The sequence below is a fragment of the Hippocampus zosterae genome, chromosome 14 (assembly GCF_025434085.1).
Source record: "Hippocampus zosterae strain Florida chromosome 14, ASM2543408v3, whole genome shotgun sequence".
Lineage (NCBI taxonomy): Eukaryota > Metazoa > Chordata > Actinopteri > Syngnathiformes > Syngnathidae > Hippocampus > Hippocampus zosterae.
The window spans coordinates 2,122,215-2,137,362 of NC_067464.1; the positions used below are offsets into that span (position 1 = coordinate 2,122,215).

The 15,148-nt window shown below is 47.4% G+C and overlaps 3 protein-coding genes and 1 long non-coding RNA gene across 22 annotated transcripts in view; 1 reads left to right on the forward strand and 3 right to left on the reverse strand.

The window, feature by feature from the left end:
* Positions 1–15,148, reverse strand: part of efna2a (ephrin-A2a) — a 120,926-nt gene that overhangs the window by 72,000 nt on the left and 33,778 nt on the right. The window lies entirely within an intron of this gene.
* LOC127614350 (uncharacterized) overlaps positions 1–15,148 on the forward strand; it is a 130,023-nt gene that overhangs the window by 42,995 nt on the left and 71,880 nt on the right. The window lies entirely within an intron of this gene.
* Positions 1–15,148, reverse strand: part of ptbp1a (polypyrimidine tract binding protein 1a) — a 76,022-nt gene that overhangs the window by 5,398 nt on the left and 55,476 nt on the right. For 4 of the 16 annotated variants that reach the window (XM_052085564.1, XM_052085553.1, XM_052085549.1 and 1 more), the window contains 5 exons: positions 1,937–1,997; positions 1,569–1,741; positions 1,292–1,438; positions 996–1,169; positions 794–901 (listed from right to left, as the gene is read on the reverse strand). In XM_052085564.1, coding sequence (XP_051941524.1) covers positions 794–901; positions 996–1,169; positions 1,292–1,438; positions 1,569–1,741; positions 1,937–1,997 — 663 coding nt within the window. Of the gene's footprint in view, positions 1–793; positions 902–995; positions 1,170–1,291; positions 1,439–1,568; positions 1,742–1,936; positions 1,998–5,396; positions 5,428–5,536; positions 5,591–6,446; positions 6,575–15,148 lie in introns of those variants that run through there. The other 12 variants (XM_052085551.1, XM_052085562.1, XM_052085546.1 and 9 more) reach the window with 7 other exon arrangements.
* The window catches only part of palm1b (paralemmin 1b), an 84,316-nt gene continuing 78,124 nt past the window's right edge, over positions 8,957–15,148 (reverse strand). The window contains exons 4-6 of one of the 4 annotated variants that reach the window (XM_052085602.1): positions 13,052–13,167; positions 12,637–12,707; positions 11,066–11,656 (exon numbers count right to left, since the gene is read on the reverse strand). In XM_052085602.1, coding sequence (XP_051941562.1) covers positions 11,292–11,656; positions 12,637–12,707; positions 13,052–13,167 — 552 coding nt within the window. In that variant the 3' untranslated portion in view covers positions 11,066–11,291. Of the gene's footprint in view, positions 10,468–11,065; positions 11,657–12,636; positions 12,708–13,051; positions 13,168–15,148 lie in introns of those variants that run through there. The other 3 variants (XM_052085601.1, XR_007966461.1, XM_052085603.1) reach the window with 3 other exon arrangements.

Consider the following 15,148-nt stretch of genomic DNA (forward strand, 5'->3'; position numbering starts at 1 on the left):
GACATACACTCGGAATTTCTTGTGGGTCAGCAAAACTGCCACTTTTTTTTTGCCCCTTAGGTGGAAGGCACATCGGCCTCACAGTGCCGAGTTCGATTCCGGCGCCACCCTCCCTGTGTGGGTGTTTTTTTTTTTTTTTACGGGCACTCCGGTTTCCTCCCACATTCCAAAAACATCCCCCGTAGGTTAATGGAACGCTCTAAATTGTCCCCAAGTGTAAGTGTGAATGGTTTTTCGTCAATGTGTGCCCTGCGATTGGCGTGCAACCTATACAGGGTGTCCCCCACCGACTGCCCGAAGACAGTTGGGATAGGCGCCAGCACAACCCCGACCCTAATGAGGATTAGAAAATGGATGGACGTTCCCCCTTACATTTCATGAGGCGCGACCGAGTTTTGCGGGGAACCCAACATTCATTAATGCGCAAACACGGGACATTATCTAATAAGAGTGTTGACGAAATTCTATTGAGTCAAAGCAAATATTTTACACTGAATTAAAAACGGTCTGAATTAATCTCCAACATACTAGCCGTGCAGGCAATAGCACCATTGTGTGAATGCTAACTCTTTGCGCCGCGTTGTATTGTGTGTCTTCCGCCATCTAGTGGAGAAGCATTTGTTTCGCCTGTCGCATTGATCAACAGATACGTTTGCTGCTAAATCCCATATTTTAAGAAAACCCTTACATTTTTAAACCAATTAAGTAACAATCATGGATAATCTCCCATCATTAAATCCCATAGGCTATAAAGTGAGCCCCTCCCTGCCACCTTGGTTGGACCAACTCTTACTTTGGCATTGTGGGCCATCATGGCGTCCGCATACTGGATGAGCGCTTGGAACTGGTTGTTCTTTGTAAATGTGATGATCTTCAGCACTGTGCCGAATTTGGAAAATATCTGGGGGGGAGAGGAGAAAAGCGCGCATGTTAAAAGCAGGCCTGCCTATTTGTTCAAATGCCCGGTGGGCAAGCGACGCCCCGGCTCCGCGCACCTGGTGCAGCACGTCCAAGGTGACCGGGTAGAAGAGGTTCTCCACGATGACTCGCAGGACGGGACTTTGAGCGCCGGCGCCCACCAGGCCGCTGGCGTCCGCCGCGATGGCCATGCCGGCGATCCCGCCGCCGCCGTGCAGAGCGTTGACGGCCTGCAGAGCGGCCTGGGCGCGCTGAAGGGGGGGGGGGGGGGGGGGGGCAAACCAGATGCATTACTTAGCACGCGAGCTATTTGAGGTGCGCTTAGCGAATCGAAAGCAAACCCATTAAGCATTCGCGCTCGCGCGCGCCTCACCACTTGGTTGGGGGAGTTGTCCGTCTTCAGCTCTTTGTGGGTGGAGTACTGCATGTAAATGGGGTGGTTTCTGATGACGGGCGTCACGGACAAGTAGTAGCTCACCATGGTCTGAGCACACTCTTCGCTGTTCAGCTCCAGGAACGCCTGTGGGGTGGAAATGGGAGAAGCACAAGTGCATTAAAAAAAAACAGGAAAAATTAAACGACGCTCACGACAAACGCGTTTCATTGCCAACTTAAAAGACACGGCGCACATATTTTTAAGGCCCCCTTACCTGGTTTTTCCCTTTCAGCATCAGCAGATTGGTGACTTTCCCAAAGGGCAAACCGAGCCCGATGACCTCGGCCTCATTTATGTCGCTGGGCAGCTTGCGCAGGTGAACGACGCGTGACGGAACACCGGGACTGCGGACGTCACCCTTGAATTTTTTGCTGTCGTTGCCATTGGCTGCAAAGGGGGGCGGGGCAGGGAGGACCAGAGACAGATACAATCAGGGGGAGTGAAAAGGCGTCTCTAGGCCTTCCTGAATAATGGATCGGTCGCCGCGGCAACACATACAACACAGACAAGGCAAGCACTTAAATGAGAGCCGACCCCCCCCCCCCCCACACACACACAAACGTTCCATGGCAACCCCCCTACCTGAGTTCATGATATAGGGCCCGTTGGATATGCAGGAAGAAAAGAGTTCGTCAGATCCCCTCTGTAGGAAAAGAAAGAAAAGAGGCTTGCTTTAATGTGGGGAACGACAAGCGCCAGGAGTGCAGGTGGCGAGCGCGGCTCTCATGTTACCCAACCATTGTGTGCCAAGGTAAGACGTACTGTAACCCGAGAAACGCAAAACCTCGACTGGCCGCCAACAATGAGACGACTCGGCTTTGTCATTTGACACGACGGGCCAGATTCTCCTGTTCGCCTTAAGTTCTCTTTTTTTTTTTTTGTTTCTCGTCACCACTAAAGATGATTTTCCAGGTGCACGAAGGAGTCGCGTTCAAAAAGGCGCACGTTGCAACACAGGTCATACATTCGCGTATCGGCTTCAGGAAGGAAGCAACAAAAACTGGTACGGTAGGTATCGGCGTCGTTCCTTTTACGACGATCCCCGACGTCTGACGTTTTGAGTTAACAATCGCACCCAGCAAACTAGTTTGTGCAGGCGCGTTAGCCAGGATTTTTGTTTTAGTTTCATACTAATGACCTAGGTGTGTTCCTCATACAAATAACGCGTTTGCGAAGTCATTAGCAACTTCGGAACGTGCCTTTATCGTTACGCGTAGACAACCACTCTGGTGACCAGCGGCGACGTTTTCAAAACACTTCCTGCCATTCGGCACTCTCAACCGGGTATTCGAAGGGAAACGCAAGTCGACGCCATCTCAACTGGAAAGACGGTGATAGCCTCCCAACTCTCCACCCCCCCCCCCCCAGTCCATCCCCAACACTCAATGTTGCTCACATGGCCCGGCGATAATGAAGTACGGCAGTCACAAGAAGTGGCTCAGTGGACTAAGCTCCACAACGGGGGCCCACAATGAATGAAGGTCCTGTTCCGGATGAGACTGGGGGGCATTGTTATGTGGCAGAGCGTAAACATATGGAAGCCCCCTGAGGACTCGCCGGATTTCAAGAGGGCCTCGCAGTTGTTCTAAAAACGGAACCGGTCGCACGGGTTCGCGAGCATTGTTTTCATGGCCGGTGAACCCGACATAGCCTTTGCGTTGCACAAGGTGGGAGGTTCCCGGACACGCAATACCTCCGCCAACGGGTGGCCAGGCATCAAATTGGACACCTACCCCCCCCCCAAAAAAAAACACGCACATCTCGCCTTACTCCTTTGGCCCACGTCTCACCACGCGTTCTACTTTTTTCAGTATTTAGCCCGTGTGATCACATCGACAAGGCACAAACATTGTGCTGGCTTCCTTTCGCATGAGTTGAGTTAACCCTCTTGTCCCGCAGAGGGTCAAAGTGACCCATTTTAAAAGTAGCAAAAAATAGTATTGCCATTTTAAAGTTCCACTTGGCATCCTCTTGTCTTATCCTCTCAAAAAAAATGACAAATGGCATGATCGCGGTAATGCATTACTTTCAGGTAATAATGAAGGCAACCAATATTGCTTTTCATTTCCGACACGTTTCGGATAAAACAATCTTGGGTCATTTTGACCCGGAAACATTATTGCTGTTCCTGACAACCTGGGTTGATGGAAATTAAACAACTCTGTGGATTTCCTCCCCCGTTTTGACAATTTGGAAAATGACTCACGCCGGGGGTCAAACTGAGCGAGGACACCGCTGGTCCCGAGACCCGAGGAGTGGGCTCCACATATTTTGATTTTACCATTCAACCATTCAAAACAGTACATTGTACACGACTGCGGTATTAGATAGCACCAAAAAAAAACGAAATCTGGCCATGAAAAAAAAAAAAAAAAAAAAAAAAAAAAAAAATCGAGGACAAGGCTCCGGCCTGACTCGTTGTGGGCAGATGACGTCACGCCATCACTCAACAGAACCGGGGATGGGGGTAGGGGGGGTGAACAGGAAGAGCAGCAGCAAGACCAGGCCTGCTTCCTGGCTTCTAGTTAACTCCCTGATGAGGACTTCATGATTACACGCTTCATGGTATTTCCCTCATTCTAATTATAACCAACAGAGCTGAGAAGCTACAATATGCGTAAAAGCAAAACCAATGCTTCTTTTGGGGGGTTGGATGGGGGGGGGGCGTTCAAGACTAACATAATTGCACTAGATGAGCCCGTCGTTCTCTCTCTCTCTCCCTCTCTCGCGGCACTGACGGCTAAATAGACATTCAGATAATGGTGACGCATGACTGGCTCACTTCCTCAACATGTTTTGCGGCTTCCACTCAAAATGGAACATTTGAACGGCAGGCCGTTTGACCGCTTCTTAAAGAACCTACTCGTCTTTTTTTGTTTAGCGCTAAAAACAAAAAAAAAACATTTGGACTTTGGAGTAAGGTAGTAAAACGATGGCGAGGTGCAGGTATGCGCATGTTTCCCCCCCCCCCCCCAATCATCTGCCATTGCGGTGAATGGGAGGGGGCGAGGAGTCTCAACAGGGGGACTTTGGGGGAGGAGGGCGGCTTTGGAATGTGACCGTGGAATTCCAGACGCTCTTCCCCAGACGAATAATTACAAAGATTCCAGCAAAGCGGGGCACAGTCGGCGAGCGTCGCAAACACTTATTTATCACAAGTGGAGTATCCGGCCATTAGGGAGACGATGTTGAAAAACAGGCTGGGCTGGAAGGAGAGAGGGAGTGGTTTTGTCCCCCCCCCGTCGAAGGCATGTACCTGGTGACTTGTTCAAACAGACACGCAGACCTTTGGCCTGCCAAACAATGGCTCCACATTGCTTCCAGTCATGCCATCCACGCTATCCCGTTCCCCCAGGTGCTTTTACGGAACAGAGAGATAAAGCGTAGCAAAGTCGCATTGGCCCAGACTGACCAACAACTGTGGTCCTTTGATGTTTGCGGCAAAGTCTTTGAACATCCGCCCTAAAAACGACGATTGCTGCCGAGAGATTAAACAAGACTTTTAAGATTCAAGCCGTTTTTTTTATTTTAAAGTTATGGCCCAGACAATACTCTCAAGTCCAAGGGGAGTTGAAAATGCTCCCAGAGAACACGACGAATAAACAGGAAGATTCATTTTCAAAATAGCTGCGCCGTTGACGGCCAACCGCCGCATACCAGATCGGACGTCATGAGCGATGATTGCCGTCGCAACCGCAACAAAACGGCTTTCGACAGCACTTTCATAATTACAGGGGAGAAGCTGGCGCAAATGGACAAGCCAAGTCTTTCCCAGTGTCCGCAAGGCTTCTTCACGCCATCGACCGTTCACAAAGTACACGTAAACAACTGACTTTGAGTCTCGGAGGTACATCTGTGGAGCTTTTGGGCATGTATTTAGGTCAACCAATCCTTTTAGGAGGCACCTTCAACAATTACACAAGAAACAAGACTTCATAACGCGGGTAATAAAGCAAAATCCCCCCCCCCCCCCCCCACATAATCTCCCTTCCCATGGATAAAAGCAGTTACAATGAAAGAAAATAAGACAAACGATGCTTACCTTTGTGCCAACTGATATGTCATGGACACTGCTGTGAAAAAAAGACAAAACAAGAAGGCCGTCAGCGGGAAATTGAGCGCAAATGTAAAGTAATACCAAATTCTTGAACAAGGGGACCGCAAGAAAGAAAACCTCCTTACTCAATTTCAGGGACGTAGCCGGATCCCAGAGGGTACAAGTCAGCGTCAAGGCGGCTGTGAAGTTACAGGAAAAGAAGACAAACGCAAACTTTCAGCGCTCGAGTACGCAGAGAACATATCGTGAAAAAGAGTCAAGTGAGCACACTCCGGGTACACTGAACACGAACAAACAAGACACGAACACCATTCCAACTGTCGAATTCAGGTGATCGACGAAGGAAGGTGGGGGGCGGGGGGTTAGAAAAATAACACAAGAAGATGCTGCGGGCGAATTAGAAGCACCCCCCACCCCCATCCGACGAACAAACGCCACGCCATAAAGTCGCCTTACTGTGGTTTGATATGGCTCCCCCCCCCCCGGCGGTTGAAAAAGTCCCTGGGATTGAATCAAGGCGAAATGTTGGGAGGCGAAGACATCGGTTGCTTTCAACATGGCCCTGACTCCCCGCACAAAACATGAATGCGGAAATGAGACACGTTGCTTTAGCTCGACCTGCCCCAACTTAACTCGCTCGTTAAAAAAAAAATAGACGGAAAGAAATACCAGTATAGCTTAAGCAACCACATTATGAACTACTGCCCTCCTGCTATATCCACCAACAAGATTGCGAAAAGTCTTCACGGGAAAATAAATGAACCATTTTTTTCCATAACTTGACGACGGCTAGCGGAGGTTAACGGCTAGGCTAGCAGCTAACTGTTGCATGTTTGGGTGAGCGTCCGCGGAGGAGGAGGAGGCGGAGGGGAGGAAGAAAAGGGGGGGAAAAAAGTAAATTTAAGTAACAACTTTCGCCAGCGAAACACAAAAAAAGCGACGACGAGGACGCCGCGAGGCGCCCGTAGGTGTGAGCGCGCGGAGGATTTACTCGCGGAAAACGGCGTCGCGGAAGCGGTTGCGTTTACAACTCACCCGTCCATTGCACAAGAAAAAAACTGCAGGTCTGAGGCGAAGGTAGGGCGGCAGACTTGCTTGATTTTCTTACAAAATGGCTGAACGCGCGCAGGCGCGCGCTGATTAGTCAGCTCGCCTCCAACAGGCCGGAGAAGGCGGGGATTAAAGGCGACCAGCACTTCTATTGGTCATAACGGCCATCAGTTATGTTGAAGGGGGCGGGAGAATGAAAAAAAAACAAGGCCGCGGCAAATTTCCACTCATCGGCCAAAATATTGGGAACACCAGCTGGTTTTGATTGACGTCGTCAAATGAGACATTAATTTGCAATACCCCAAAAACATAACGCATTCACTTTAAAAAAAGTATCATTTTTTTCTGAGTAATGTATTTTGGGGTTTTGTTCTTTTTTGGGGGGTGGGGGGAAAGCATTTTCTCTCTGGTGATAAGAGGTATTTTTCTCTGTACTGTGTATTTTTTCCCTGTCATAAAAAAGAATCAAAAGACCGAAAAATACATTACAAAAAAACCCGGAAAAATTATCTGAAGAATGGTCATGGTTCAAAATCAATGAAACACAAACAACATCACCAGATACTGTAGTCCAAAAAACATAGCCCCAAAATACTGGGAATTTTTTTTTTCCAAGAGAATGTAATACGCTTCCGTAGTTTCAATCGGTGTTTCCTGTTATCAAACCTAGATACCGTATGTCAATTCATTCATCCATCCATCCATCCATATTCTTATCTACTTATCCTCACAAAGGTCACGGTCATGCCAGAGCCTATCCCAGCTATCTTCGGGCAATGGTGGTGGTGGTGGGGGGGGGGGCACCTGAATTGGTTGCCAGCCATTTGCCGGGAACAACCATTCACGCTCACACTCACACCGAGGGCCAATTTAGAGTGTTCCATTATGTTACCATATATTTTTGGAATGTGGGAGGAAACCGGAGTACCCGGAGAAAACCCGCGCAGGCACGGGAGAACCTACAAACTCCAGACAGGAAGGCCCGAGCCAGAATCAAATCCTGCAACTCAGCACAAAAGTTAAGGGGTTCTCTCCACCTAAAATCTTTGTAAACCTTGTGACACTGTATCAAACTGAGATAGTTCCAATATTTTGCAACTCTCTGCTAAGTTTTTGGACTTCCCTAGGTGGTGAAGGACCAGGAGCATGTCATTTGGAGGCCCTCGCTCCACATCCATATCGCGCAAGAGTTTGAAGATGAATGCTTATCTGGTGATGAAAATGGTTTGCGCTGTTGTCTTTCAACTATATTTTAATTCGACAACAACAAAATAAAAACAAACAAAAAAGAACCAAATCGGTGCAATGTGTATGTTTGCCCTTTACTGGACAGCAGCTGGTGCTGAAATTGACCCAGCTCCAAAGTTCATGATTATTTCAGTGCCGCGGACAGGCGAGTGTGTTTTGCAAGTTCCAGAATGACTCACAAACGCCCTCTAGTGGCACATTGAAAGAACTGCAATTTGCAGTCACGTGACATGAAAGCAATCAGTCACTTCTTCATTACTCATTCACCCGATTTGAGTGACACAAACAGTACTTTTACTCTTATTTTGGAGGACAGGAATAGGCATGAGCGTTCAACCCAAGGTTGTTTTTTTTTTTCAAATGCACAATTAATTAATATCAACGATTAAGTCCTGATATAATGAATCCCGAGGGTGAAAAAAGGATATTTACGCTGGAGAAAAACACTCATTGCACATCCATGCACAAGGTCATTCCTGACGAATGCAAATTTCTTTCCAACTTCCCGCATGGAAGAAATTGACCATACTTCTTGGGAATGCGAGAAAGGGAGAAGTGGGTGTGCCTTGGCTCAGCGGTAGAGTGTTTCCAGGCGTTGGGGGGGTGTGGGGGGGGTTACTCCTCGGCCATTGTGACCATGTCGAAGTGTCCTTGAGCAAGACTCTGAACCCTCAGTCGCTCCTGATGTCGTGTCATCAGGAGGTAGATGAGGTAGCAGTGTGAAGCACTTTGAGAAGCAAAGGGAACCCCCCCCCCCCCACCCCTGTCCATTTACCATTGACACAGTCCTAACATACCTGACTTTTTGAGCAGGTGAAACAAGGCCGAATGACGCAGACGCATGATCAGGGGTGGAAGATGGACTCCAGATTTTACAGTGAGCATCCGCATGTGTAGATCTTGCGGTTCCTTCGAGTAGATCTTCTTCCGGTTCCGCAGGCTTGACCGTGTGCCTCACCTGCCCTGAATTCAAAGGGTATGCGAGGAGTCGCTTCGATTGGCCAGGAATCAAGTTGGCCGTGTTCATTCCCACAACGGCGCATACGCCTATTTCTAACTGTGACCTATTACGGAAAATACCAAGAGAAAGCAAACTCCAACCATGCGAATTAAAGTCACTTTCTGTCCCACTTTTTGTTTTTGTCCTGCGGTCCAACAATTTGGCCCACGGGGACAAAGACAGCACAGGTATGTTTCCAAGCATTAAAGCCGACTGTACTAAATCCACCAACCAATCAACAAAGGCCTTTTTTTTACAATAGCAACAGATTTTATTTGGTTCATAAAGACACAAAAAGCCTCGAGCGTGAGCTGCACAAAGCCCGACTCCTCTTCTTCTTCTCGTTTACGGGCCTGCAAATCCCGATCGGAATCCCCGCTTGCTTTTACATTCACGTGAAAGGGTGAGAACGCGCACATCAAAACAGACTAAAACAGTGACGTGACGGTCCAAACAGTTGCAAGGCTTCATGCAGTGCTACAAGTTTTCCTTCGGAGGGCGAGGGCAACACCGACTATCCCCCCCCCCCCCCTCTGGCGGCTGTGCAACTCACTTGTTCATAACGGCTGAAATAATACAAAAAAGCTGTGACTTTCATGTACATATATTAAAATATGTAAATAGATATACCACACATAGTATTGACGGAAGCGTCTATGGAGTATATTGTGATCGAACGGCGGCTCTCGTGACTGCGGCTGGATTGACGCTGCATGGTTCAAGTGGCACGATACAGATTTATTTTGGGGGGGGGGGGGGAGGGCTCTTCAGTGGTACATTTTGGATATGAAAAATGCATCTTTGTTCATCTATCGATGCTAGCGACTATCTTGCACCAGATGGCAGAAGCAACGATGCACCTGTTTAAGTTCCAAGTTTTGCCATTCATACAACTGAACTACAAAGTAAACATGACAACAACTAAAAAGGAACCAGATTTTACACCGGGCAAGCAAATTTGGAAGACGTCATCATTATTTTCTTAATTTTTGCAACATTTTTTTGGTTTGGTGGTGTAGCGTGAGAATTTTCTCATGTCAACTGTAAAGCTAAGCTACAGCAAAAGCAGACGACCAAATATGGCATCAGCAGAACGATCGCCGACGGTTGGTACTAACGTGAGCATATTAGTAAATATATTCATTCATTCATCTTCCGAGCCGCTTGATCCTCACTAGGGTCGCGGGGGGTGCTGGAGCCCATCCCAGCTGTCTTTGGGCAGTAGGCGGGGGACACCCCAAATCGGTTGCCAGCCAATCACAGGGCACACAGAAACGAACAACCATTCGCACTCACACTCACACCTAGGGACAATTTAGAGTGTCCAATCAGTCTGCCACGCATGTTTTTGGAATGTGGGAGGAAACCGGAGCACCCGGAGAAAACCCACGCAGGCCCGGGGAGAACATGCAAACTCCACACAGGGAGGCCGGAGCTGGAATCGAACCCGGTACCTCTGCACTGTGAAGCCGACGTGCTAACCACTGGACTACCGGGCCGCCTCAGTAAATATAATCTGTGAAAAAAAAAAAAAATCAGACGCATCTTGTTGCCTTTAATTTGATACGTAGCGCCCGAGGAGAAACAACCAATCAGTTTCAGGTATCATTATTTTCTTGTTGTTGTTGTTGTTGTGAGGCCCGTCGAACAAATATAATATTTTTGTTTTTTCATGACAATCAATGAATGTGACGTTTTACATTTTGGTACGTTTGTATTATTACTTGTTGATGTTTACTTACAATGTGGCACTTGGACCTGCAGCGTAAATCCTACCCAAGTTAGTCAAAAGGCGCTGGTTAATGACACAAAGCTTACATGCAAGTTAACGGTGATCGCCGTGATGGATTAGAGACAGAACCGAAAAAATAAAATGAAATTAAATAAATACACTGTATAAAAACATAATTTCATATCAATATATTAAAATACTATTCAAAATAATATCTTGGGACAATATTGCAATATGAAATTGGCTGATAAATAGTTAGCTAGGCCTACACAGAGATATATATTCCCAAGCGTCTGTGCCTTGTTTGGACTATGAATGACTTTTTATTTTTCTTCAATTTATTTTATTTTTTTTAAGCTTTCCAGGTTTCCTACCCCGCCCCTTTGACAGGGTTGTGGTACAATCCAGAGAGCTAGCGCCATTTCCTCCCTTTCCAACAATAACAACAAACAGTACAGTACACAGTCCCATAATCATAATCAAAACAATAACAAAGATATACTGAATACAATAGACGGAAAAATAGAAAAATATCAATAGAAACCAAAAGTCAAATACGTGTGTAACGTAGGCCGAGTACTTTGAAGTCTCTGTGGTTATTTTGTTGTTGTTGTTTGTTTGTTGGGAGCTGGAGCTTGTTTTGGCTCTCAAAGGTGGTAAATTGGCATTGTACAGTCCTGACGCTCGCACGCACACACACACACACACACACTCACACACGCGCACGTACACGAAGCTAAAGTACACATTTGCAAACAGACACATGCGTTGGCGCACAAGCCTCCATATTCACACTTGCAGCCTCACACACACACACACACACACACACACAAGCGGGCGCGCGCACACCTCACATGACCACGCAGCACTTGCAGTTTTGTTTCTTCTCCTTCTCCTCCACCCCTTCGGCCTTTTCCTTCTCCGCCATGCTCCCGTTGGGAGGCGCCTGGTTCTCCGTGGACGCGTCCCCGCAGGCCCCCGCCGCCAGCTTGGCCTCCCCGTCCTCGATCACCACGAACTCGGCCTTCACGTTGCCGTCGGCCCCGTCGGCCCCGGTTGCCGTGCGGCCCTCCTGCTCTTCCTCCACCGTCTTGTAGCCCATGAAGACGAGCGTGACGGGGTTGTCGGCGCTGGCCTGCTCGGGGCTTGGACCCAGCAGTTTGGCCTCCATGCCGGCCACCTCTCTCTTTGGGGTCTGCACTACGCCGTTTTCACCTGAAGGGGGCGGTAGAGACAGCAAGTCGGGGGATGATGTGGGTGGGGGGGGGGGGGGGGGCAGGGAAGAAAAACTTCTGTTCACTGCGGGATTTTGCAGATCCACCCGTGACAAGGTTATTCCAGGAAAAAAAAGTTGAGAAAACCTTTTCATTTTGACATGAAATAAACATATAAACATTCATAATAATAGTACATGAAACGACAGCTTTAGTTTTTTAAAACGAAAACTTAGTTCCAACAAAAGTATCATTCATTTTTCAAGAATTCATTCATTCATCTTCCAAGCCGCTTGATCCTCACTAGGGTCGCGGGGGGTGCAGGAGCCTATTCCAGCTGACTTCGGGCAGTAGGCGGGGGACACCCTGAATCGGTTGCCAGCCAATCACAGGCCACACAGAAACGAACAACCATTCGTACTCACACTCACACCTAGGGACAATTTAGAGCGTCCAATCAGCCTGCCATGCATATTTTTGGAATGTGGGAGGAAACCGCAGCACCCGGAGAAAACCCACGCAGGCCCGAAGAGAACATGCAAACTCCACACAGGGAGGCCGGAGCTGGAATCGAACCCGGTACCTCTGCACTGTGAAGCCGACGTGCTAACCACTGGACTACCGGGCCGCCTCATTCATTTTTATTTTGTTTATTAATATCAGACATGAGGGGGGTTTTGAGGGGGGGGGGGAATATAGAAAAAAAAAACTAAAACTAATCCTAAAACTCAAAAGCGCTGAACTAAAAAGAAGCATATTAGAAAAATGAAAACTAACAAACCTGGAATAAAATGTCACCAAAACTAACACAATTTAAAATCAAAAGTCCCGCAAGAGCTTCAAATTTAAGTACAACGTGCTGCTACTTTTACCAGTTCCATCGGTGGCCTTTAAGAGCTCTCGCTCGGTCTTGGGGAGCAGCATGAGGAAGTTGCTATGGTTTCCGCTCTAATTGCGCATCGCCGTGGCAACCAGACATACCTCCATTTTCTCTCGCCACACCCTTATTGGCTGGCACTCCCGTCTCCAGTTCTTCAATCTCCTGCTCCAGCCTGTCACGTGGGCATGCGCACACACACACACACACACACACACACACACACACACACACACACACACAGACTTTGACCATGACCTTTTCATTATTTTGCTGAAAAGTTCCACGAGCTTCTCGATAATTCACAAGATCGTAGAAAAGGTTATCCAACAGCCACAGAGATGCTAGTCATCGCTTCTGTTAGCATTAGCCGCAAGCTAACACACTGAAGGTTCAATGTGTACTGTTTGAACTGTTGCAAGGCAATACTGTATACATCAAGTACCCCCTCCTCCACCCCCCACAACCCTGACACAAATCCCCCCCCCGCCCCCGCCCCTCCCACCCCTCAACACTGACCTGAAAATGACCTGCTCGAGGATTTTGGTCTTCACCTCCTCCTCCTGCAGACGCTTCTGCGTCTCCTCCTCGGCCGGAGCGCCGTCTAACAACCAGCGCTCCCTCAGAGCCTTCGACTGTCAGGGACAAAAAGGGAATAAGTCATTGATTTCACTTGACGCCGCATATTTATTTACAAATGTACGATGTGGTTAAAATCAGATCACAACCGGTAAAAAAAATAAAAAATAAAATAAAAATGATGAGAGTATCGTATTTTCAAACCATAAGACGCACTTAAACGTCTTAAATTTTCTCCAAAATGGCCTAATAACGTGAATGCTGTTTGACTTCGAGCATAATTCCGACAAAGGTCTTTCGGGCCGATTTGAGAAATTTGCTCCCTGTGACGAGATAATAATAATAAAAAACACGCCGGACTCATTAAACACCTTTAAAGCCTTTGATCCATTTCCAAATGCCATCATGCGGTGATCTCAACCGCCGGCCATCCCGCAGATAGCAAAAACAAATACGTGTCATGGCTTTGAGGTCAAAATCGAAAACACGGTGGGCCTTTTGTGCAGCTGCTCCGACAGAAGTGACGCGGAGGCGACCCCTAGAGGCCGTAATTAAAAGCAGCTGGGAACGGTTTTCCAAATCCCGTCGGACCTAAAAAAAAAAAAAAATTCTAGACTTGTGAATTCCTTCGCTATGATGCAAAAAGAATCTCGACAGTCCCTGTTTCCTTTCCCCCCTCACTCTTGTTTCCTGCCGTCTTGCATGCATCAGGCAGTTGGTGAACTTTTTGCGGAAGGTGTTCAAACTACGTTGTAAATGTCGGAGTGGATCCCGGCCGTTTCTTATCTGGAGCTTTTTAATCTGTGGAAGTGCTTTTCTTTCTACGTTCCCAGGCAGTGTGGCAGTGCACACACACACACACACTTAGAATGAAAAACTTGTGAGGACTGGGCTAAATGTCCTCACTTGTCAAAAATGTCCTCACTACGTTGGTCTTATAATCACAGTGGTCCTCACAAGAACAGTCATACAAACACACACACACACACACACACACACACACACAGCCATATAGCATGCAATGTGTGAAAGTCTTTCAGCAGTGTGTGTGATAACATTTCAGTCGTGCGTATGAGAAAATTTCAGTTTGCTATGTGAGAGTTCATTCTGAATAATCCCTCAGACGGCACCTCATAGTCAAGACTGGTGTCATACTCACATAACACACACACACACACACACTTTAGAATGAAAAACTTGTGAGGACTGGCCTAAATGTCCTCACTTGTCAAAAATGTCCTCACTACGTTGGTCTTATAATCACAGTGGTCCTCACAAGAACAGTCATACAAACACACATACACACACACACACACAGCCATATAGCATGCAATGTGTGAAAGTCTTTCAGCAGTGTGTGTGATAACATTTCAGTCGTGCGTATGAGAAAATTTCAGTTTGCTATGTGAGAGTTCATTCTGAATAATCCCTCAGACGGCACCTCATAGTCAAGACTGGTGTCATACTCACATAACACACACACACACACACACACACAAACAGTAATTCAACACTCTTCCTCCACCAGCAATGCAGCCAATCTAAAAAAAAGTGCTTTGTTTTCACTCTCTCGCGCTCTCTCTCTCTCCTCTCAATCCCACCACACCCTAGCCCGGCAAGAGATGACATCATATAATGTGCTAATATACACACACACACACACACACACACACGCATGCATACACAAGCGTGGTTGTAAAGTGTTGTCTTTGCATTGTTCTGCGGCGTAAAAACTTGCAAACGTAGTAGACAAAGGGCGGAACTGTGGCACACACATTCACACGCGCACAAATGCAAAACGCACACACACACACACGTGCGCATGCACACACACACACACACGGGCCTCTCTGGATATTACATCGACTCAGAGGAAGACTTTACATCTATCAAAAAAAAAAAACAAAACTAGATGGATTCACATCCAGGTCCATTAAAACAGGTCACAGTGCAAAGTCGGCCATATTTGTTGATGATGCAATGTCCCAAGAAACTATATGACACTTGCAAAATCCTGGGGGCAGGATAAGAGTATAC